At 42.7% G+C, this 25,975-nt stretch overlaps 1 protein-coding gene across 1 annotated transcript in view; it reads right to left on the bottom strand.

The window, feature by feature from the left end:
* Positions 1 to 21,102, bottom strand: part of YWHAE (tyrosine 3-monooxygenase/tryptophan 5-monooxygenase activation protein epsilon) — a 54,137-nt gene extending 33,035 nt beyond the window's left edge. The window contains exon 1 of the mRNA XM_027625705.2: positions 20,919 to 21,102. Within this exon, the coding sequence (XP_027481506.1) occupies positions 20,919 to 20,982 (64 nt within the window). The 5' untranslated portion in view covers positions 20,983 to 21,102. The remainder of the gene's footprint in view (positions 1 to 20,918) is intronic.
* Between the last annotated feature and the right edge of the window lie 4,873 nt (positions 21,103 to 25,975).

The following is a 25,975-nucleotide window of genomic DNA, read 5'->3' as shown; positions in this document are numbered from 1 at the left end:
ATCTGTTTGTCCCTCTGCCCCTCCCCTTGCCTGTGCTCTCTAAAATAAATGACATCTTTAAAAAAAAATGTCTGGGGCGCCTGGGTGGCTCAGTTGGTTAAGCGACTGCCTTCGGCTCAGGTCATGATCCTGGAGTCCCGGGATCGAGTCCCACATCAGGCTCCCTGCTCGGCGGGGAGTCGGCTTCTCCCTCTGACCCCCTTCCCTCTCGTGCTTTCTATCTCTCATTCTCTCTCTCTCTGAAATAAATAAATAAAATAAAATAAAAAATGTCTGAAGTTAAATTGTTTTTATTATTTATAAAAAGGTATGCAAGTTTATTGGGGGGAAATTTTCCAACGTACTGTAAGAGGGACTTACCATATGAATCTTTACTTAAAAAGAAAATAGTAACAGGAATGAGAAGCAGTTTTCACTTGGATATTTCTGGTCTCATGAAACCAGTGAGGGCATTTTTTTTCTTTAACGTAGGCTCCACCAACAGTTCGAACTCACAAGTCTAAGATCAAGACCTGAGCTGAGATCCAAGAGTCAGATGCTTAACTGAGCCACCTAAGCACCCTAGGTTAAGCACCTGACTCTTGGTTTTGGCTCAGGTTGTGATCTCAGGGTTGTGAGACTGAGCCCCAAGTCAGGCTCCGTGCTCAGCGGGGAGGCTGCTTGGGATTCTCTCTCCCCCTCTTCCTCTACCCGTCCCTCCCCCTGCTCACACTCTCAATCTCTCTCAAATAAATCTTTAGTAAATAAATAATTTGGGGCACCTGGGTGGCTCAGTCGTCAAGCGTCTGCCTTCGGCTCCGGTCATGATCCCAGGGTCCTGGGATCGAGCCCCCCATCAGGTTCCCTGCTTGGTGGGAAGCCTGCTTCTCCCTCTCCCACTCCCCTGCTTGTGTTCCCTCTCTCGCTGTCTATCAAATAAATAAAATCTTTAAAAATAAATAAATAAATAAATAATTCGTCTGCTTAGGCGTACTCAAAGGTTGTGGTACCATCACTTTAAAGACTATTTGCATTGGTATGAGTGTGCTTCCAAATCACTTAAGAGCTCTATGGGATGCTAAAACACTGAGATTTTACATTATTCAAAACTATAATTTAATCTATAAAAAAACCACTTTTTAAAGAAAAGATCTGAGAGAGAGAGCAAGCATGGGGGTGGAGGGTACAGAGGGAGAGGGGAAGAGAGAATTCTCAAGCAGACTCCCCACTGAGCATAAAGTCCAACGCAGGGCTTGATCCCAGGACCCCAGGTGAAATCAAGAGTTGGTCGCCCAACAGACAGGGCCACCCAGGCACCCCTAAAAAAAAAAAAACCCTTAACTACTTTAATTCCAATAGCAAATAATGTAGAAAGGATATAAGGTTACAATAAAAACCTGAGGCGAGCTTTAGGAGTCTTGTATCACTTATATTTTCCTAGGAAGATAAAACGCTATTGTAATATGGTAAAGATCACCACATATGTTTAGTTAAAACCCGCAAAATATTAGGATACATATATGTATGTATTTTAAGTAGGCTCTACCCCCAACCTGAGATCAAGAGTCACACGCTCTACCAACTGAGCAAGCCAGGTGCCCCAGGATATGTATCCTAAGAGTCAGTTAAGAATTATAAAGGTGTGCATGGCTGGCTTAGTCAGTGGAGCAAAGGACACCTGATCTTAGGGTCACAAGTTCAAGCTCCATACTGGATGTAAAAATTACCTTAAAAAAAAAAAAGGAAGAAGAGTTATAAAGGAAGGAATAATTTGTTTTTTTTTTAAGATTTTATTTATTTATTTGAGACAGAGAGAATGAGAGAGAAAGCACATGAGATGGAGGGAGGGTCAGAGGAAGAAGCAGACTCCCTGCCGAGCAGGGAGCCCGATGCGGGACTCGATCCAGGGACTCCAGGATCATGACCTGAGCCGAAGGCAGTCGCTTAACCAACTGAGCCACCCAGGCGCCCAAGGAAGGAATAATTTGAAGTAAACAATTTGGCTTTGAAGCAAACAATTTGGCAAGATTTGTACACTACTCCTGGGATTTTTCTTTAAGCAAATCTTTTTTAAAGAGATAGAATTTATTTGTCAGAGCGAGTGAGCGACCACAAGCAGGGGAAGCTGCATGCAGAAGGAGGAGAAGCAGGCTCCCCGCTGAGCAGGGAGCCCCACGTGGAGCTCGATCCCAAGCCCCTGGGATCGTGACCTAAGCCTAAGGCAAACGACCAACCAACTGAGCCACCCAGGTTCCCCACTAAGCAAATGTTTAAATGGCTTAAAGTGGACAGGATTACAAATTGATTTAGAAGTACACTTTGTGGGGGGTGCCAGGGTGGCCCAGTCGGTTAGGCATCTGACCGTTTCGGCTCAGGTTCATGGGATCAAGCCCCACGTTGGGCTCTGTGCTCAGCTCATAGTCTGCTTGGGTTTCTCTCTTCCTCTCCCCTCCACAGGCACATGTGCTCCCTCTAAAATAAAATCTCTAAAAAGAAAGAAAGAAGTACACTTGTGTTGAGTACTATGAAACAGGATTTTTGAAACAGAAAACAGGAGGATAGGGAAGCCTCTTTAAAGAGGTCGTCCTGGGTGCCTGGGTGGCTCGGTTGGTTGGGCGACTGCCTTCGGCTCAGGTCATGGTCCTGGAGTCCCGGGATCGAGTCCCGCATCGGGCTCCCTGCTCAGCGGGGAGTCTGCTTCTCCCTCTGACCCTCTTCACTCTCGTGCTCTCTGTCTCTCATTCTCTCTCTCTCAAATAAATAAATAAAATCTTTAAAAAAAAAAAAATAAAGAGGTCGTCCTATTCTAGTAACACTTCACTGTTTTGTTTTGGTTTTTTTAAAGATTTTATTTGTTCTTGTCAAATGTACTTATCACTTAGACTCTTATTAGGTAGACCAAAAGACATACACACTGTGAGAAACATAGCAATGCTAGGAAAACACCACCTTTATAGCCAGGAAGATTCAGATGAGACTTTCATTCTGGCTTAGGTATTTACATACATGTTATTTGACCTATGTTACATAACCTCTATGAGACTGTTTCCTGTTTCTTCATCTACAACTTGAGAGATACCCATCTCTCACTGGGTTCTGAGAATTAAGAGTGCACAGGCAAATGCTCTAGCATATAACAGAACTCAACAATATGTTAAAATGCTTTTCTTTGCTTGCCTGTCTTCCAAGATTTACAAAAAGGGGGAAAGAGGAATCCAGGAGGATGTAAGCCCTTTAGAGAAATGTTAACAATGTGCTTCACATAGTAATGAGCTAAATAAAGAACACAAAGTTTAGAATCTAAGCCTAATAAATACAACCTATTGCATAATCTGACTCCCTTTCTTCTTTCTAGCCTAGATACTCCATTCTTAAGCCTCATGTGTTTAATCCAATACTGTACTTTTGATGATGTATCTGAAAGAACTTCCTTCTCCCACCACCCAAATCTTACCCACCCTAATGAATTCATTCTATTCGGTTCTATTACGCAAGTTTCCCTGATAACCACAGCCCATAACGCCTTCAGTTCCCCTTTTCTGAAATTCCTGTATCACAGAAGTTAGCAATAATCAGTTTTTATTTCTAAGATTTTATTTGAGAGCTAGAACACAAGACAGAGGGAGAAGCAGACTCCCCACCAAGCAGGCAGCCCCATGCGGGGCTTGACCCCAGGACCCTACAATCATGACCTAAGCCAAAGGCAGATGCTTAACCAACTGAGCCACCCAGGTGCCCCTCATTCTTTTTTTAGACACAATTTTTAGACACAAAACTAGACTGTAAGCTCTTCTATATTAGGTATAATGATAAATTCTTTTATCATTCATAAGGGGAAACTCATTCCCAAAACTCACTAAATAAATATCTATTCAGGGCACCTGGGTGGCTCAGTTGGTTAAGCGACTGCCTTCGGCTCAGGTCATGATCCTGGAGTCCCGGGATCGAGTCCCACATCCGGCTTCCTGCTCAGCAGGGAGTCTGCTTCTCCCTCTGACCCTCTTCCCTCTCGTGCTATCTCTCATTCTCTAATAAAATAAAATTGTAAAAAAAAAAAAAAAACATTTTAAAAAACACTAAAATTTAAAAAATAAATAAAATAAATATCTATTCATTAAAAAGCCCCAAGAATGGGGGTATTTTGTTGGCTCAGTCGGTTGAGCACCCGACTTTTTAATTCGGCTCAGGTCATGATCTCAGGGTCATGGGATCAAGAGTCCCACATCCAGCTCTGCACTCAGCAAGGAGTCTGTTCCTCTCCCTCTGCTCCTCCCCTAGGTTGTGCGCACATGCGCCAACTCTCTCTCCCTAAAATAAATAAAATCTTTAAAAAAAAATACAGAAGCCAATACAGGGGGAAATGACAGAAATCAACAAGCTACAGTGAATGAAGGGAAGAAACATTAGGAGACCATAAGGCATGCAGTGCAACCCTGAAATAAATATTTAAGTCAGGTTAAATTTGATAAGCATTTATAGCTAAATTTAAACCTTAATTTATATGGAGTGCCTGACTGGCTCAGTCAGTAGAGCACCCAACTCTCAATCTCAAGGTTGTGAGTTCAAACCCCACACTGGGCATGGAGCCTACTTTAAAAATAAATAATTTTTTAAAAATAAAATAAAGCTAAAGTTATGTTAAGTATTCCATCATTTGCAAGGCAGTAACTAACCCTGTAATACCGCACTTGGGCAACTATATCCATAACCATTAACCATCGTCTGTTAAAAGTTTAAAAGACAAAACTTAAACAAAAAGCCATGCAGCGTCCAATATTCTACACACAGCTTCAAATATTCTAAAACTCAATCCCTGGCAATTCTTAACTGCTGAAAAAACAGCTGAGACAGCCTGCAGAAAGGAGTATTACAAGGTCATCTAGTCAAACCCTGCTGTATACCCAGAGACATGAATTAAATTTAGATACAGACCAAACGCTTAAATTTTTAATAAGCACACTCAGTGAGGCATATGAGAAACAATGGTTGACTCCAGTGGTTCTCAACTCTGGCTGCACACTAAAATTCCTTAAGAAGTTTTTCTTTTTTAGAGATTAGACTGACCTCTATCAATACACCATTTGTTAAGTTTTCATGTTAGTCTGGCTAAAACCATCCAATTTGTTTTTAAAGTTTTTTTTTTTTAAGAGGGTGGAGGGGCAGAGAGAAATATTAAGCAGACTCCATGCCGAGAGTGGATCTCATAACCCTGAGATCATGGCTTGAGCCAAAATCAAGAGTCAGATGCTTAAGCAAATGAGCTACCCAGTTGCCCCAAAGTATTTTTTTTTAAGATTTTATTTATTTATTTGACAGAGAGAGACAGCAAGAGCGGGAACACAAGCAGGGGGAGTGGGAGAGGGAGAGGGAGAGGGAGAGGGAGAAGCAGGCTTCCCGCGGAGCAGGGAGCCCGATGCGGGGCTCGATCCCAGGACCCTGAGATCATGACCTGAGTCGAAGGCAGTTGCTCAACCAACTGAGCCACCCAGGCGCCCCTGCCCCAAAGTATTTTTTAATATTCACAATGTTTGGCTGAGAGAAAAAGGCATGCTGCTAAATAGTATGCATGTTTCCACAAAAAAATATAATGCAGATTGTACATCAGCTATTTTAGGAAACATTTTCACAGTAACATCAATGAAATCCAGATTCTTCTTAGTGATGTGTCAATGGTGCGATTGGCAGCATTTTTCTTTATTGGTGTAATTTAAAATAATGCATGCTAAATCAATAGTATGGTGGTGTCTATAAAATGATGTTTCTGCATTTATACATGCATTGGCACTTGAGCAAAATAAAGTTCTCAAAGTATATTCAAACCATTAACAATAACAATAGTAACTACTGACAGGGCAGAGTAGCTACCAGTATTTATTTCGTGGGACTATACAATTTAACTTTCTTACATTTTATTTTAGATTTTGTAATTCAAAAATTAAAAGTATGCATTTCACATTTTAAGTAACATTTAAAATACTTAAATATATGAAGCTTTGTGGTGAAAAAATTATGCACTGCACGTTCATAAATTGGTGGTATTAAAAAATCCTTTCAGAGAACAATGAGAGCAAAGAAGCCAAAGCTTTACATTTATTTACTTTCTTTTTTTTTTAAGATTTTATTTATTTATTTGAGAGAGAGAGAGAATGGTAGAGAGAGAGCACGAGAGGGAAGAGGGTCAGAGGGAGAGGCAGACTCCCTGCTGAGCAGAGAGCCCGATGTGGGACTCGATCCCGGGACTCCAGGATCATGACCTGAGCCGAAGGCAGTCACTTAACCAACTGAGCCACCCACGTGCCCTACATTTATTTATTTTCACCAGTAAATTCCACTCCTCAGAATCTCTCCTAAGCAAATAGTCCAAATTACAGAAAATTCTATTTTGGATAGAAGTATTTCACTGCAGTTGTTACTAGCAATATACTACCCAAAAACTTATAGTAATTTGTTAGTGGATAGGTCTATAGCGAATAAAAAATATTTACAATTAGGGACACCTGGGTGGTTCAGTCAGTTAAGCATCCGGCTCTTGATGGCTCTTTCAGCTAAGGTCACCCTGAGACTGAGCCCCTCATTGGGCTCAGGGCACAGCACTCAGCTAGCGGTCTGCTTGAGATTCTCTCTGCCTCTCCCTCCGCCCCTCCCTTCTCACATGCACACTCGGCTCACTTGCTCTAAAACAATAAATTCTTTTTAAAAAATATTTATAAATAGTTCATGATAGAAGAAAAATGTCCATGATACAAAATTAACTGAAACCAGGGGCACCTGGGTAGCTCAGTTAAGTGGCTGCCTTTGGCTCAGGTCATGATCCCAGGGTCCTGGGATTGAGACCCAAGTCAGGCTCCCTGCTCAACGGGAAGCCTGCTTCTCCCCTGCCTGCTGCTCCCCCTGCTTGTGCTTGAGTGCTCTCTCCGTGTCAAATAAATAAACAAAAATAAATAAAAAATAAAATACTTATTGCTAATATATAAACAGTAACTCCATATTTAAAAAAAAAAATAAGTAAAACCAGTGGCACCTGGCTGGCTCAGTTGGTGGAGCATGAGCATGCAACTCTCGATCTCGGGGTTGTGAAGTCAAGCCCCACACTGGGCACAGAGCTTATTTTATTTTATTTTATTTTTTTTAAGATTTTATTTATTTATTTGAGAGAGAGAGAGAGAATGAGAGATACAGAGCACGAGAAGGAAGAGGGTCAGAGGGAGAAGCAGACTCCCCGCTGAGCGGGGAGCCCAATGTGGGACTCGATCCCGGGACTCCAGGATCATGACCTGAGCCGAAGGCAGTCGTTTAACCAACTGAGCCACCCAGGCGCCCCAGAGCTTATTTTAAATAAATATTTTCAGGTGCAAAAAAAAAAAGTGCAAAATTAAGTAAAACCGGATATAGAGATATATAAAAAACAATCAAACAAAAAACGCCACAATGAAACAGAACAAAAAAACTACTGCACAGGGGCACCTGGGTGGCTCAGTCATTAAGCATCTGCCTTCGGGCTCAGGTCATGATCCTGGGGTCCTGGGATCGAGCCCCGCATCAGACTCCCTGCTCAGCAGAAAGCATGCTTCTTCTCCCTCTCCCACTCCCCCTGCTTGTGTTCCCTCTCTGTGTCTCTCTCTGTAAAAATAAAATCTTTAAAAAAGAAAAAAAAAACTACTGCACAGAAAACACCAGTTCATACAAGTTTTCTTCCTCTTTTTCAAATTTTCCACAAATACATAATATATTAAAACTGAAAAAAATACAGAAAATACACTGAACAGACACTTCAGTTGGAAAATATCCCAGTTGCTCAAGTTAATTTTAATGCAATTTAGCTGGCTACTATTTTTAGTAATGACTGTCCTCCTAATAAATTCCTCTGCTTCACAAGTGTCAGTAAACTTAAAAAAATCAATTTCAGATTTTTAAGCTTAAAAACCCGAAAGTCAAATAAAAATAAGAGAAAAAAGTAATTTTGATTCTTTAATCTTAACATCTTGATTAGTGAAATAAATCTACTTGACCTAAAGGCTTTAGACTGGTCCCTAAAATAGGCATAAAGCAAACATTCTCTTAATCTAATGATCTTCAAAGCCATGCAACACTAAAATAAAATAGACTACTATACATATACTAATGTTCCAAAACTTTCAGCTTTTAGAAGTGGAGGAAAGAAAAGTGGTAAACAATATTAATGCAGCCTGATAGACAAGAATTAAAGGTAAAGACAAAATGACTAAAATGTTGGCAAATAGCACTCTGAAATGAGGAAAGCTAAGTCAAGAAGGTCCTAAGCAAGCTGCAGCAAAGATGAATAAAAGATGAAGGCATAAAGAACCATGTTAACGGTGTATTATCTGTTAATTGTTGAAAAGAGGAAAAACTGACTTAACGGCATCTAGTTTAGTAAAAAACCAAGGTCCCCGGTGGCCATTCCCCAGTGCCCCCAAATTACATGGTTTAAAAGTCACATATTGGGGGCGCCTGGGTGGCTCAGTCAGTTAAACGTCTGCCTTCGGCTCAGGTCATGATCTCAGGGTCCTGGGATGGAGTCCCGCAGCGGGCTCCCTGCTCAGTGGGAAGACCACTTCTCCATCTCCCTCTGCCTGCCACTCCCCCTGCTTGTGCTCTTTCTCAAATAAATAAATAAAATCTTTAAAAAAAAAAAAAAGGTCACATATTGAAAAGGTATGTAAAGAGAAGGTAGAGGGCCAGGGGCGCCCAGCTGGCTAAGTCGGAAGGGCATGCGACCCTTGATCTCGGGGTCGTAAGTTGGAGCCCCACTTTGGGTGTAGAGATTACTTAATAAAACTTAAAAGAGAGCGCCTGGGTGGCTCAGTTGGTTAAGCGACTGCCTTCGGCTCAAGTCATGATCCTGGAGTCCCAGGATCGAGTCCCACATCGGGCTCCCTGCTCGGCAGGGAGTCTGCTTCTCCCTCTGACCCTCTGCCCTCTCGTGCTAATAAATAAATAAATAAATCTTTAAAAAAAAACTTAAAAGAAAGAAAAAAGTAGAGGGCCATATTGCTGTATCATTAAGTTCCCAGAGTTTCTTTCCTATCCAGCCCGCTGTTAAAGCTTTACTCTCATATATCAAGAAGTTACGAACAGTGGTATTTTTCTTATGCTCAACATTGTTTAAATTTCTCTATACCTTGATTAAATAACATTTCAACATACTCAATGGCCATGTTAAAAGCTAGAAGGCTGATGGGCGCCTGGGTGGCTCAGCTGTTTAGGCGACTGCCTTCAGCTCAGGTCATGATCCTGGAGTGAATCCCGGGATCGAGTCCCACATTGGGCTCTCTGCGCAGCAGGGAGTCTGCTTCTCCCTCTGACCCTCCCCCTTCGCGCTCTCTATCTCTCATTCTCTAATAAATAAATAAAATCTTTTAAAAAAAAAAGCTAGAAGGCTGAGCAATAAGTCAAGGATTTCTTAGATTTCAAAGCTAGAAAGAAACAAAGAATCTCACAATGGGAGAAGGATAAGAGGGAGAGTACCAGTTCTCTAAAAAAAGAGAAAGGGGAGCCTGGGTGGCTCAACTGGTTGAGCATCTGCCTTTGGCTCAGCTCATGGTCTCAGGCTCCTGCCATGGAGCCCCGCATTGGGCTCCCTGCTCAAGTGGGGGAGCCTGCATCTCCCTCTCCTTTTGCCCCTCCCCCTGCTTGCGTACTCTCCCTCAAAATAAATAAAATCTTTTTAAAAATAAATAGTAAGAAAACTTCTGCATTTACAAATGAGATCCTACTGGTTACAGTTAAGGAAGAGTATTACTACTGCATAATCTAATAAATCCAAACTTTTTTTATAACTGCAGTTTACCAATTGTGAAATGTATCACTGAGACCAATTTTCTTCTGGAAAGAAAAGTGAGTACAGTGGTTTTTTCCATTCTTTTTATTCTGACAACTAGCCAAAAAGAATAAATTCTGGGCTGCCTAGCTGGCTCAGCTGGTGAGTTTGCAACTCTTGATCTCAGGGTTGTGAATTCTAGTCCCTTTTTGGGTGCACAGATTACTTAAATATAAAATCTTTATGAGCACCTCAGTGGCTCAGTCGGTTCAGCACCCAACTCTTGATTTTTCACTCAGATCATGATCTCAGCGTTGTGAGATCCAGCCCCAAGTCAGGCTCCACACTTAGAGGGGAATCTGCTACTTTCCCTCTCTCTCCCTCTGCCCCTACCCCTACCTGTGCAGTTGCTTTCTCAAATAAAGAAATCTAAATAAACAAATTTTTTTTTTTAAAGATTCATCTTGGGGCACCTGGGTGGCTCAATCGTTAAGCATGTGCCTTCAGCTCAGGCCATGATCCCAGAGTCCTGGGATCGAGCCCCACATCAGGCTCCCTGCTTGGCGGGAAGCCTGCTTCTCCCTCTCCCAGTCCCCCTGCTTCTGTTCCTGCTCTTGCTATCTCTCTCCGTCAAATAACTAAATAAAATCTTTTAAAAAACCAAAAAACAAAGATTCATTTTGAGGGAGAAAAAATTTTGTGTGCCACCTTTTCTCCAAAATTTTCAAAATGTATCTGCAGTACCTGTTACACAGTTCCAAAAGTTGTACTACACAGTTACCCTAAACGTGCTTCATTAAAAGAACTGTAGGGGCGCCTGGGTGGCTCAGGTAAGCATCTGCCTTCAGCGCAGGTCATGATCTCAGGGTCCTGGGGTTCCATATCAGGCTCTCTGCCCAGCAGGGAGTCTGCTGCTCCCTCTCACTCTCCCTTTGTACTCTCTGAAAAAATTAAAATCTTAAGAAAAAAAAAGAACTGTAAACAGGGACGGCTAGGTGGCTCAGTCGATTAAGTAACCAACTCATGATTTCAGCTCAGGTTATGATCTCATGGGTCATGAGATAGAGCCCCATGTGGAGCTCCAGGTTAAGTGGGGAGTCTGCTTGGGATTCTCTCTCTCTCCCTCCCCTTCCCTCTGCCCCACCCCCACTCACACACCCTCCAGGTCTCTTTCTCAAATAAATAATTTTTTAAAAGATTTTATTTATTTGGGCGCCTGGGTGGCTCAGTTGGTTAAGCGACTGCCTTCGGCTCGGGTCATGATCCTGGAGTCCCGGAATCGAGTCCCATGTCAGGCTCCCTGCTCTGCGGGGAGTCTGCTTCTCCCTCTGACCCTCTTCCCTCTCGTGCTCTCTATCTCCTCATTCTCTCTCTCAGATAAATAAAATCTTTAAAAAAAAAAAAAAAGATTTTATTTATTTGACAGAGAGCGAGTGAGCACACAAGCAGGGGGTGTGGCAGGCAGAGGGAGAGGGAGAAGCAGGCTCCCTGCAGAGCAGGGGGAGCCCGATGTGAGACTCGATCCCCAGACTCCGGGATCATGACCTGAGCCGAAGGCAGTCGCTTAGCTGACTCAGCCAGCCAGGCACCCAGGTTTTTTGTTTTTTGTTTTTTTCTTAAAGATTTATTTAGGGAGCCTGGGTGGCTCAGTCAGTTAAGCAACTGCCTTCTGCTCAGGCCATGATCCCAGGGTCCCAGTCCCACATCAGGCTCCCTGCTCAGTGGGGAGTCTGCTTCTCCCTCTGACCCTCCCCCTCTCATGCCCTCTCTCTCTCAAATAAATAAAATCTTAAAAGAAAGAAAAAAGAGGGGCGCCTGGGTTGCTCAGTCGTTAAGCATCTGTCTTCGGCTCAGGTCATGATCCCAGGGTCCTGGGATCGAGCCCCGCATCAGGCTTTCTCTTCAGCAGGAGGCCTGCTTCCCCCTCTCCCACTCCCCCTGCTTGTGTTCCCTCTCTCACTGTGTCTATCTCTGTCAAATGAATAAATAAAATCTTAAAAAAAAAACAACCAACCTGCAAACAGAGCAAATTTAATCTATTATCCTGAGAGAAAAAAAGACGATAGACCTAGAAAACGAAAACAGGTAAAAATCAATTAGCTAAGTACAAAAAGCAAAACCAACCTCAGAAAATATTCATGGACAGTACCTCAATTACCCCGGTACTTCCTTAAAAGCTTAATGCCTTTTTGTGTATATGGAGGTCTCACCTTCCAGACCTTCCAACCACCACTTAACTTAGGTTGTACCACAGAAAATGATCATTTTTGTAGGTCAAAATGATGGAAACTGAGGTACAAACTTCCAGTTATATAAGTCACAATGATAAAAAGTACATACACCATAAGGAATATAGTCAATAATATCGTAATAACTTGGTATGGTAACAGACAATAACTACACTTATTGTGTTGAGCACTGCACAATGTAGAGAATTATTGAATCACTACACACTGTATACCTGTACATATGTTAACTACATTTCAACAAAAAAATGACTGAAACTGGCAATTTCATATAGTTCAACCTTGTAATTCATTCAACACAAGTAGAAACATAAATGCAAATTTGGAGAATGGAAGTTTTCTATTCCACAAACCAGTAGCTAAGTTGGCTGGAATAGGAAAAAAAAAAAAAAATCAGCCCACAAATTCATAAAATAACTTTCAGAAAACTCTTATTATACAGATGGGAAAACCAGGCCCTGAAAGTAACATGTCTAAAGGGAGAGTAATTGAGATAAAGTCTGGACATGACAGACCCCCCCCTAAATTTAATGACTTCTGGTCCAGTGTTTGTTGTCTCTTGTTGCCTCTCCACTGGAAAATATACTCAACCTACATACCCTTCTGTCTCCTTCATATGAAAGAAAATGCTAAACAGAGAGACATTAAGTTCAAAGCAACTTTTAAGTTATAAAATTAAAATCTAAGGAACAGAAATAGAGCCTCAAGCAGTCTAATGTTTACATACAAGTATGGAAGTCTTATCAGCCTGGGAGTGAAAGAGATCCATCCCAGTGATGTTACCCTTTACCTATCACCTTTTCCTAAAGTTCTTAATCCTTACCTGTAAAATGGGTGGTATATCTACTTTGGAGGGTTAATTGAGGATTGAGAGAAATGATAAGCACCTGGCATATAGTTGTTAATAATAAATGGTATAGAGTTTTATAATCATACAGTCAATGAAAAATTTTTAAAAGCTTTTCAATTTGTTAGCACCACTTGACAATAGTAGTCAATAAAGAAAGTACATTTGGGCGCCTGGGTGGCTCAGTTGGTTAAGCGACTGCCTTCGGCTCAGGTCATGGTCCTGGAGTCCCGGGATCGAGTCCCGCATCGGGCTCCCTGCTCAGCGGGGAGTCTGCTTCTCCCTCTGACCCTCTTCCCTCTCGTGCTCTCTATCTCTCATTCTCTCTCTCTCAAATAAATAAATAAAATCTTAAAAAAAAAAAATAAAGAAAGTACATTTAAAGGGCGCCTGGGTGCCTCAGTCAGTTAAGCATCCAACTCTTGATCTCTGCTCAGGTCTTGAGTTCAAGCCCCATGCTGGGCTCCATGCTGGGTGTGGAGCCTACTTAAAAGAAAAAAGAAAAGAAAAGAAAGAAAAGAGAAGAGAAAAGAAAAGAGAAAAGAAAAGCACACTTGTAGTTTTCTACAGTCTTTGATATGGGACAGGGACCAGCATTAGGTATATATATAGTGCATTATGTTCAACACCACTGTTGTTACTAATTTAAATTAATTCAATTACGCATACTAACAGAAAAATAATTCTAAAAGTATTTATACATTCACTACACTATAAGCTCCTTGAAGAGACCCTTTGTCTATCTTGTTTAATGAATCCCAAGTGTCTAGAACAGTGCCTGGTACATAGATGGATCTCAATATGTATTTGTCAAATGTCTTTGGAACTTACTTTTAATACTCTGAATACTACAGCTTTTCAAAAAAACAGTAATCTTGACATTCGGGCACATACTATTTCTTTTCTTCTGGTACCAGCCTAAACAGAAGTACCTCTCACTGTAAAATTAACTCCTATCTCCCCTTGAAATGGGAAAAAATTTTGTTTAAACCTTCTAAAGACCTTCCAATTAGGTTGTTAGGTAGAAAACAAGACAACCTACCCAGATTCGTAATTACAACTGCAAAACAGTACCTCTCCTATTAGTCTCAATATTGGGGGAGGTGGGAATTTCCTCTTACTCCATCAAAGCAGGAGATTTCTCCTTTTAGAGTTTAACAGGATATTCCCTCAGGCAGCCAAACATGTTTAACTGTGGCAGAACCAAAAAGATGAGGTGCAAAGAAAATAGAGGTAGAAAGTAAGAGACTGGCAAGGTAAGTGACCCACGACACTGATATATTGGGGGGAAAAAGGAAAAAAGAGCTCAAGATCTAAATTTCTTCTCATAATTCCTATAGAATTAGAAGACACAAACAAGAAACATTAAAACTTTGTTTTAGAATACATCAGGGTTGGGGCGCCTGGGTGGCTCAAATGGTTAAGCATCTGCCTTCAGCTCAGGTCATGATCCCAGAGTCCAGGGATTGAGCCCCGCATCGGGCTCCCTGCTGAGTCTGCTTCTCCCTCTGACCCTCTTCCCTCTCGTGCTCTCTCTCATTCTCTCTCTCAAATAAATAAATAAAATCTTTAAAAAAAACCAAAAAAACAAAAAAACAAATCAAGCCTACCAATGATAAATCTGCCCAGCTACTGTGCTAGATCACCGGAAGGGCAATAAATTCAAGATTAAATTTCAAACAAGATAAACCAGGTCATGGCCATGTTTCTAAACTAAACAGAATTCAGTGTTCTAAACAGAATAGTCCTAACAAGGTATGGGTGAGACTGTAAAAACGTATCTGGGGAAAAAAGTTCTGAGCTTAGGGACAAACACTGCTGCTAACATCTAAGTATTTTTAAACACTGATCTAGCTCAAGGTAGACATATATAAAACCAACATACTTGGCTCTGACACTATCAGTCAGGTTGACTAGTTGGTATGCCAGCAAGCTCTATTTTCAGCAACTACCATATCCCTGACTTTTCAAGTTCCCAATTGGGGGAGAGGGAAGGAGGAAATCTTTCACTCTTTGATTTCTCTTATGTTCTGCCAAATGTTGACTTCATTTCAGAAAGAAGGGGACTTAAATCTAAGATACCGCTGTGGTAGAGGGAATGGACAAAGCTTAAAAACTTTTGTATGTATTTAAATGAGATGAGTAGAACAAATGGTCTTAAGTCTGATAACCATAAGGCAAGTCTGCAGCTCAGGATAATCTTAGTTTATGCTTACTGTCCCAGCACTACCATGAATTGGTACCCCTTCGTTTCAAGGCATCCTGATTTGGATGACCCTTTAATTGTTATGACAGTTATTATGACCCAGTTATTATTATGTAACCTCATTAACATGAATATTTAATGAGCTCAAACCATAGAATTATGTTGGCAAACCAATTTGTCATCTGGGGTACATTGGTATTTAACTGTATCAAACTATTAACCAACCATTTCGGAAATAGTAGACATAACTTTTTTTTTGTTAGCTAAAATATTTTTTATGTTAATCACCATACAGTACATTATTAGTTTTTGATGTAGTGTTCCATGATTCATTGTTTGTGCATAACACCCAGTGCTCCACGCAGAACGTGCCCTCTTTAATACCCATCACCAGGCTAACCCACCCCCCACCCAGTAGACATAACTTTTTGTTGCTGTTCCTCATTACCCCTTAATGGATTCTGTTTGACGGCTATCTAGGCTAATATTTGGAACATTTGCAAATTATTTGCCAACCATTCCCCCTCCTAAAAGTGTTAGGACTACATCAACTAAAAGGCTGCATCCATCAAGACAAAAGTGGGGGTGGGGGGATTGCTTTTAAAAAAAAGCATTTGCAGAAATGCATGGCATTAGCCATACCCCAGCACAAACATCATGACAAACCAAGGAAACAGTATGCAAACACATATTTTGAGATTACCTAAAATCCCTCATTCTAACTTCATTCACTGGGCCTTGATATGGGATTTTTTTTTAAAGACTATTTTTTTTAGTAGCCCAACATGGGGCTTGAACTCAAGACCCCAAGATCAAGAGTCACATGCTCTTCTGAGGCAGCCAGGTACCCCAAAATGGGATTGTTTTGAAAGTATGAGGTTTCCTTAGAAAAACATGAAGATATTTTATCTATTTATGATGGATACCAGTCATAAACACCAAGACATATTGAAGCAACTGCTAAAGAAATAAGCACCCTCCCCAAGGTACCACCTTACTTAGTTACACACAGGTCTTTTGTGAGTGGCTTAGGAGAAATAGGAGTACTGGTCTAAAAGTCACCAGACAAGTTCTGGCTTTGCCATTTACTAGCCAACCAGTCATGTGGTAGAGGGAAAAAAAAAAATCATTAAATCTCAGATTCACTTTCCTGAACCATAAAATGGAAGTAACATTATCTAGTTCATTGATACGTGAAATAAGTAAAAAATGTTTGTGAAAGTGGTTTGTGAGTGAAGTTCTATGTAAATGTGGCATTAAATAGTTTACAAATTTAACCTTTACCCTACTCCTGTCATTACTGATTAAATACACACAAACATAACGTTAAAAACACTGCTGCAAAATCAGCCTTACAGTCCTCTTTTTAAAAAATTAGGCTTTCAGATCAACTTCTTAGAAGTATTGGTAACTCATTTGTAAAATTAGGTACATTAAGTTACCAGACTGAAAATTCACTTGCTATATACCAGGTGAAAGTCAGGAAATTATTTATTTTTTTTTTAAATATTTTTTATTAATTTATTTGACACAGAACGAGAGACAGAGAGCAAGCATAAGCAGGGGGAACGGCAGGCAGGGGAGAAGCAGGCTCCCTGCTGAGCAGGGAGCCCGTTGTGGGGCTCGATCCCAGGACCCTGGGATCACGACCTGAGCCGAAGGCAGCCACTTAACTGACTGAGCCACCCAGGCGCCCCAGGAAATTTTTTAAATATTTCATATTCCCTTGACCAAGCTATTAGATAATTATGAAAAGCCTGCTTGTTTGTATAAACTTTCAATGTGTTTTCTTGACTTACTGAATCCAAATTTTGCTCAGACTATGTGTTCTACCTCTTACTAGAATTCAAATTGAGACCTTTTCATATAAAGGTGAAAAGGATGCCAAGGAATGTCCATAGTAGTAAGAATTTACTCCCGTCATCTCAGATTACAATGATTTCATTATATTCCATAGTTTGGAAAGCCAACAAAATAAACTGAAATTTGCCCCACTACGCACAATATTGTATAAAAGTCTAAAGTAGAGGCGCCTGACTGGCTCAGGTGGTGGGCCATGTGACTCCTGATCTTGGGGTCGGTGAGTTCAAGAACCACATGTGGTGGTTTACTTAAAAAAAAAAAAAAAAAAAAAACTAAAAATAAAACTCTAAATACAACAGAGCATCTGCTTTAAATATGAAGACTAAAAGCTACCTATTGCATTATCCAATTCTGCTTATTTTAGGCAGGAGAAAAAAATATATACAATAAAGTTGACTCCATTAACTGAAAAAGCAGTAATAAAAATTACTGGCTAAATAAAAGAACTGACAGCAACCTGTTTTAAACTCATTACTAAAGTTAATTTCCTAGGGTGCCTGGGTGGCTCAGTAGTGGTTAAGCATTGGGCTCTTGGTTTAGGCTCAGATCATGATCTCAGGGTCATGAGATCGAGCCCTGCACCAGACTTCTCGATGGGCATGGAGCCTGCTTAGGATTCTCTTTCCCCCTCTCCCTCTGCCCCCCCCCCCCACCGCTCGTGCCTTGCTCTCACTCCCTCTCTAAAATAAATAAATCCATAAAGTTAATTTACTATTTACCCATTTTTTTCCTAACATGTATTAAGGAATTATTTCAAAACATGTCCCCACCCTTCACGGACTACCAGAATAAGCTAGAGAGATGATGCTCTGGTGTTTTAAAAAGGACAGCTCTTGGGGTGCCTGGGTAGATCGGTCGTTAGGCGTCTGCCTTCGGTTCAGGTCATGATCCCAGGGTCCTGGTATCGAGCCCCACCATCGGGCTCCCTGCTCCGCGGGAAGCCTGCTTCTCCCTCTCCCACTCCCCCTGCTTGTGTTCCCTCTCTCGCTCTCTCTCTGTTAAATAAATAAATAAAATCTTTAAAAAAAAAAAAAAAGGACAGCTCTCAAGTGACTCAGAATATATGCATTCCTAGTATTGATGCATTCACAGAATGAATGATCAAAAGTGACCATCAAAACTTTACTCTTACCCCACATGGAATCAATCATCACAGGGAAAAGGTAAGGAAAGGACAAAGCGAGCAACTACCTCACAAACCCAAATGTACTTTACGCTGGACCCCTCCACTCTGAAAAATGTGAAATCATCTCTTCTCTTTACTAGTGTGGTTCATATATATGGGAGGGTAAGACTTGGTTCAGGAATGCTAAAAGGTAATAGATTTGACTCAAACAGCTACATATGTTATAAAAACTATTCCTTAGACTTCTGACTTAATTTAATCTTCAGGGTGAACAATCCTAGCCCCAAACTTCAATATTTCCTATCTGCAACCCACAACTGTCCTTTTCCTCAACACAGTTTAGCTCTTCCTCTACTACCAATAAATTATCCATATAAACGGATTCCAATTCCCCAGAATATAACTAAATAATGCTACAAAGAACTTCAACAGGGTATGCAAAAAAGATACTGCAGGAACAAGAAAAGCCAGTATTTACATCCAAGTACCCAAAACCAAATCATTCAAACTCACTTTTCCTTTCTTCCACTCCCCACACGACTTATTGTTCAGTGACTAAAACTATGGGGAATTTTAGTCACCACAAACAAAACTGAACTACTGTACCCAATAAAAGAGTGGACACAGGTAAAGGCTGATTCCTGATGACTGCCTTCCTTTTCTTCCTTTCCAATAAATTCCTCCCTGTCCTGTGCCCAACGGTCACTGGAGTTCCTCCCCACCTGGTAGATCCTATTTCCCTCCCACTTTCTATCCTGAAGGAGACAAAACGTTTAACTAACGATGTGGCTCTCTCTAGAGAGTGCTCTGCTGAATAACCAATAAGGGCTTTCACTAAAATTCCTCAGCACCCAAATCCAAAATATTACTACTAAACCTTCACTTAGTTGAAAGCTACAACCATGAGCTTCCAAATCGTTTTTAAAACAAATTAAAAACAAAAACAAGACCTCCACATCCTTTTTGGTTATCATAGCAAGTTTACTCAAAGCCTAAATTCTTAGGACCAGAAAGCATTCAAATTTCAAGTTTCCTCCCAAGGACACTAATAGATTAAGAGAGGAACCCATTGGTTGCATAGGGGGAAAAAGAAAAAGAACTTCCACTACCAGCACACCTACATTGTTTCACTCTTAAACACTGAAATAAAGACAAATCTGACCTTGAGCTGTACTTCCCCATCTTATTGCCCTCCCCCTCCCAAGACTCTTGTTCAATAAAGAAACATTTAAGGATTTACAAAACGAAATTTAGTGCGCTACACCTTTCTTCGATTTGAGTTCCTGGCCTTTTTTCCTAATTTTCAAATTCCTGAATCCTAATGTATGATGATACAACTGGGACTACTCCTGAGACTATTCACATGACCAACATGGCATTCAAGGAAAGCAAGGGCCATACAAAACATTAATTACGAAAAAATCTGAAGATCGATGGCACTGGATTCCAACCTTGTCTCACGCTAGAGAGCATTAAAAGCACAGAAGCCACACTTAAGAATTTTTGTTTTTATAATACTACAGTTTAACGGATATGGGGGTAATTCAAGTACGTAGGTCCAAAATGAAGGGAGTGAGGGACAATTTTTTAAAACAGCAGCCTGAGAATAACTAAACGGACACAATGGACATTTCGATCAAGTTCTGAAGAAATGAAGAACCTTGAGGGGCGAAGAAGCAATGAACAAAGAACTGTTCAAATCTGTACACAAAGCCATTTATTTAAAACAGAAAAAAGAAAATAGGATCTTCCGGGATGCCCTATGTTCAAAATCCAAAAGGTGAGAGCTTGGGATAGGTTAAGATCCTCAATTAAGTACAAACACGCATTCCGGTCCTGGGGAGTTGACCAAAAGGCAGTTACTAAACGTTATTTGAAATAACTTTATTTTCCCACAGGTCTTTCCGTTTGTCATAATGGTGCGTGTCAACAGGAAAATCAACGTTTTTACAAACTGGTAAACTGAGGCACGGGTATTCGCGGGACTGAGAGTCATGGTCTCCTTGTTTCCTGTTCAAAGCTCTATCCACCAGAACCCCCCCCCGCTAACGGTGCCAGAAAATGATTACAGGAACTTCGAGCTCTCCAGAAATCGGAGGAAAGGGACCGTGAGGTTTTCCTAGACCTCCCCAGAAGAAGGCGAGATTGAACGTAAAGCCTAAAATACCCTCAACACAAGGTGTGCCGGCCTACAGAAAGAAAATCCCGATCGCAGCATCTCAGCTGGCCTCCGCTCAAGGATGAACTGCAGTGATTCCCACTGTCCTTCCCCAACCCTCATCCAAGACCGCCCGCCACCACAAACCCAAGAAGCCCTCCGCTCGCAAGGATTCTCCTTTGTGAGACTCCACAGCCGCCGCCCCACATTGGGCCTCCGGGGAAAAGCCACCGCCCCCACCCGCCATGTTTCCCTGAAATGCGCCCGCGCTGCAGCTCCTGGTGCTACTCTCCCCCATGTGGCGGGTATTTCTTCCCCCCCCATCACCCCACCCAATTGTTCTCCACATCCCAAGATGGCCCAGAAGCTCCCCTGGGGATCGCTCGCCCGGAGATAGCACCGGCCATCTCCTCCCCCTCCCCCGCCCCGGGACTCGCCCTCCCCCCCAGCCGCCATTTTACAACCAACTCCTCCACCCTTTCGCCTCGGCCTCCTGGCCCGCGGGTGTCTACAGCAAAGGACGCCAAAGGGGTCAAATTCCCGGGCCTGGGGCATCCCAGCGCTCCGGGAGCCCACAGGCCATGTCCTACTTCCCGAATCCACGTTCCCAAGCAGGCTCGGAGACGATGCCGCCATTTTGTCTCCTGCTCCCGGCCTCTGTGGGCGGCGGCAGAGGGTCCGAGAATTCCAGCCCCCTGCTGCCCCCCCAACTCACCGTCGTATCGCTCAGCCTGCTCGGCCAGCTTCGCCTGGTACACCAGATCCTCCCGATCATCCATAGCGGCAGCGGCTCCGGCAGGGTCTGCGCGACGGATGGAAGCGGATAGCGTCTCCGACTCTCTCAGCCTCTCGCTCCGTGTCCGGGCAGCAAAAATGGCGGCGCCTCAATCCGGGACTTCCGCCTGCGCACGCGGACAACTGCTCAGCTCTATGGCAACCGCTCCCTGGCAACTGGCGCGGGGGGGCGGGTCCGGGAGCCCAGAGCCCGAAGAGGTTGGAACCAGCTAGACGTCCCTCCTCCCTGGGCTGGGCGGGCGTTGGAGGGCTGAGGCGGGAACTGCGACGGCTGGGAGGGAGAACAGCCCCGAGAGAGGGGGGTTGGGGGGGGGGAGCCGCCTGGACCGCTCCTGAAGAGAGTGAGCGAGGGATCCTGGGCTGTGACCGAGGGCCCACGCCTAGACCTGCGGGCAGAGAAAGCTGTAACGGTTTTTGTAATGGCAGGCCTTCCTCACTGAAACCGACTTCTCTCCTACCTTGCCCGTTTTCTCAGCCGAGCCCAGTCCTGGGCCTTTTTCATACCATTTAGACCCGGGGTAAAGAGTGGGGGTCTGCTATAAATGGTAAGGAAAAAGGGCCTCTCAGCTTTCACACCTCAGCTCACCCTTGCACTTTGCAATCCTTTTTTTTTTTTAAGATTTTATTTATTTATTCTTGAAAGACAGAGAGAGAGAGGCAGAGGGAGAAGCAGGCTCCCAAGGAGCAGGGAGCCCGATGCGGGACTCGATCCGAGGACCCTGGGATCATGACCTGAGCCGAAGGCAGACGCTTAACCATCTGAGCCACCCAGGCGCCTTGCAATCCTTTTCTTCTCCTCCCTTTTAGCCTTCTTTTCCACCCTAGGCCCACCATGGATGGGAACAAGGAAGTTAGAGAAGTCTAGTCTGGAGTGCAAGGTGTGGAAGAGTGGCACCAAGATTAATCGAGATTGAGGAAGCAGAACTGGGAAAGAACCTGGCCTGTTTTGCTTCCCAGTGGATTCCCAGCAACTTGTACTCAATAAAGTATTGTTGCAAGACTGAAGATCAGGTTAGATTACAACTATCTGGTGGGGCGTGCAATAGCTGTGGAATAAAAAGGAGACTGGGGGCTGCTGGTTGGCTCAGTCTGTAGAGCATGCAACTCTGGATCCCGAGTCCTGAGTTCAAGGAGCCCACTTTTAAACTAGTTTGGAACCAAATTATGAAGAGCCTTGGATAGTGAGCTAGGAAGTTTGCACCTTATTCCGTGGGCACAAGGGAGTTATGTTTCTATGATTTTGCGTGGAAGATGCCATCAAAAATACACTTTGAAAAGATTAATGAAGATTGGGGCGCCTGGGTGGCTCAGTCGTTAAGCGTCTGCCTTCGGCTCAGGTCATGATCCCAGGGTCCTGGGATCGAGTCCCACATCGGGCTCCCTGCTCGGCGGGAAGCCTGCTTCTCCCTCTCCCACTTCCCCTGCTTGTGTTCCTGCTTTCGCTCTCTCGCTCTCTCTCTCTGTCAAATAAGTAAAATCTTTAAAAAGAAAAGATTAATAAAGATTGCACAGCAGGCCTTGCAGAGCCGCCGCCTGGGAGCTACCTGTGCCACCCAGACACGGACAACGCCACTGCGTTCTTTGACAGTGCTCTGGATGGGGAGCCCTTGGGCCCCCTCTCCTTCAAACTGTTTGCAGACAAAGTTCCAAAGACAGAAAACTTTCGTGCTCTGAGCACTGGGAAGAAAGGATTTGGTTATAAAGATTCCTGCTTTCTCAGGATTATTTGGGTTGTATGTGCCAGGGTGGTGACTTCACGGGCCATCAGTGGCCGTGGTGGCCAGTCCATCTAAGGGGGGAATCTGATTATGAGAATTTAATCCTGAAGCATACGGGTTCTGGCATCTGTGCGTGGCAAATGCAGGACCCAACACAAAGTTTTTCATCTGCACTGCCAAGATTGAGAGATTGGATGGATGGCGAGCACGTCGTCTTTGGCAAGGTGAAAGAGGGCATGAATATCGTGGAAGCCATGGAGAGCTTTGGGTCCAGAAATGGCAAGATTAGCAAGAAGATCACCATTGCTGACTGGGGACAAACTAATAAATTTGACTTGTGTTTTAACTACCACACCATTCCTTCTGTAGCTCAGGAGAGCACCTCGTCCACACCCATCTGGTTGAAATATTCTATAATCTTTGTGCTCTCACTGCATTTCTATGGATTACATATTTTCCTTACTCCCCTCCAAGTCTAGCTGGATTGCAGAGTTACATTTATGATTATGAAATAAAAACTAAACAAACGAGAAAGATTGCACAGCCATGATTAAAGAAGAAATTAAACTATCAGGCTACAATAATACAGGTAAAATGAATACATGGTTGCAGTGAAAATGGGAAGGAAAGGACAAAACAGGAATAGTACTGCAGAGAAAAGCTGCAGGAGTTTGTAGCTGGGGGCATCTGACTGGGGCATCTGGCTCAGTTGGTAGAGCATGTGCCTCTCCATGTCAGGGCTGTGAGTTCAAGCCCCACACTGAGTGTAGAGATTACTTAAAAAGTAACATCTTTGGGGCGCCTCGGTGGCTCAGTTGGTTAAGCGACTGCCTTCAGCTCAGGTCATGATCCTGGAGTCCCGGAATCGAGTCCCACATCGGGCTTCCTGCTCAGCAGGGAGTCTGCTTCTCCCTCTGACCCTCTTCCCTCTCGTGCTTTCTATCTCTCATTCTCTCTCTCTCTGAAATAAATAAATAAAATCTTTTAAAAAAATAAAAAGTAACATCTTTAGGGGGCACCTGGGTGGCTCAGTTGGTTAAGCCACTGCCTTCGGCTCAGGTCATGATCCTGGAGTCCCGGAATCGAGTCCCGCATCAGGCTCCCTGCTCAGCAGGGAGTCTGCCTCTCCCTCTGACCCTCCTCCCCCCTCTCATGCTCTCTCTCTCTATCTCATCCTCTCTCTCAAATAAATAAAAGCTTTAAAAACAGAGTAACATCTTTAAAAAAAATTTGTAGCTGATCAGATGTGATTTTGTGAGGAGAAACAAAAATTAAAATAGACTTTCCATCTTCCCACCCTGAGTCACTGGGATAATGAGTGGTAGTACCATTAACAAAAAATAGGATTGGTAGGGAAAGTTGCTGATGTACTGCACAGAATGACATGAATTCCTTTTAGCACATGTTAGTGCTAAGGTTCTCACAGATCGCCCACATAGAAATTACCAGCATGGAATTGGAAAAGGGGACTGGCATTCCAAACTGAAAGGCTGCCGTGGAAGCAACTGGAGAATAAGTGCAGGTAGAAGACCAAACAAACCTTTTAAGAGATTTGTGAAAGCAGAAGAGCCAGCTAAGGAGACTGGGTGGCTCATTACTGCATTTTAAACTAAGCCCCTTTACACTTTAAACATACTTATCAAATTTAATGGTAAAAGTAAGAAAAGACCTGGGTTTTCCAGTCCTAATTCTGTAAGTAAATATGTGACCTTCAGCAAACATCATGTTCCTCTGTAATTTAAGGAACTGGAGACCATATGATAGGCTACAAAACAAGTCTTAATAAATGTTAAAAGACTGAAATAGTACAAAATATCATTTCCTATCACAATGGATTGAAACTAGAAATAAAGAAAACTGGAAAGTTAATAAATATGTGGAAATTAAATAACGCTGTTAAATAACGGGGCAAAGAAGAAATCACAAGGGAAATTAAAAAATACCTTGAGATGAATAAAAGCAAAAATGCAATATACCAAAACTTCTGAGATGCAGCAAAAATAGTGCTAAGAGGGAAATTTATAGCTGTAAATGCCTACACTAGAAAGATCTCAAATTAATAACCTAACTGTACACCTTAAGGAACTACAAAAAGAACAAACTAAACCCTAAATTAGCAGAAGGAAATAAAGATTAAAGGGATAAAATAGAGAATAGGAAAAAAAAAATCTACCAAACAAAATCTGGTTCTTTGAAAAGATCAACAAAATTGGGAAAACCTTTAATTAGATTAAGAAGAAAAAAAAGCCTCAAAATTAAAATCAAACAAGGGGCACGTGGTGACTCAGTCAATTGAGTGTCCAACTCTTGATTTCAGATCAGGTCATGATCTCGGGGTGGTGGGATCAAGCCCTGCGCCAGGCTCGTGCTGGGTGCAGACTCTGCTTGGGATTCTCTCTCTCCCTCTGCCCCCTGCACTCACTCTCGCTCTCTCTCTCTACAATAAAATTAAAAAAAAAAAAAAAATATATATATATATATAGGGGCAGTGGGGTGGCTCGGTCAGTTAAGCATCTGACTCCTCATTTTGGCTCATGTCGTGATCTCATGTGAGATGGAGCCCCACGTGGGGCTCTGCACTCAGCAGGAAGTCGGCTTGAAGATTCCCTCTGTCCCTCACCCTGCTTGTGCTCTCTCTCTCAAATTAATAAATCTTCTTTAAAAAAGTATAAAATCAGAAATGAAAGTGGTGACATTACTACAAACCTTACAGAAATAAGGATTATGAGTATTCTGAACAATGGTATGCCAATAAACTGGATAACAAATGAACAAATTCCTAGAAACATACTGTGATATTGTGATATAGTGAAAAATATATGTATATATTTGGCCTTTATCCTTGGTTCCTGGAACAGAGCTCCTAAAACTCTGAAAACTTCCAAAGTGATACTGGTGAGGAGCTTCTTCTGTTATTTATAATAAGCGACTTTTTATTTTTTTTTTTAAGATTTTATTTATCTGAGAGAGAGAGAACATGACCGGCGCGGGGGGGGGGGGGGGCGGTGGGCAGAAGGAGAAGCAGCCTCTACACAAGTGGAGGGGAGGCGCAGAGGTAGAAGGAGAGGGAGAAGCGGACTCCCCGCCGAGCAGGGAGCCCGATGCGGGACTCGATCCCAGGACCCCGAGATCATGACCTGAGCAGAAGGCAGACGTTTAACCAACTGAGCCATCCAGGCGCCCCGCCCCCCCTTTTTTTTTGAGAGAGAGAGAGAGAGAGAGCAAGGGGAGGGGCAGAGGGAGAGAATCTTAAGCAGGC

The sequence above is a fragment of the Zalophus californianus genome, chromosome 16 (genome assembly GCF_009762305.2).
Source record: "Zalophus californianus isolate mZalCal1 chromosome 16, mZalCal1.pri.v2, whole genome shotgun sequence".
NCBI lineage: Eukaryota > Metazoa > Chordata > Mammalia > Carnivora > Otariidae > Zalophus > Zalophus californianus.
Note: the sequence above shows the minus strand (reverse complement) of the source record. Positions and strands in the feature narration are given on the sequence as shown.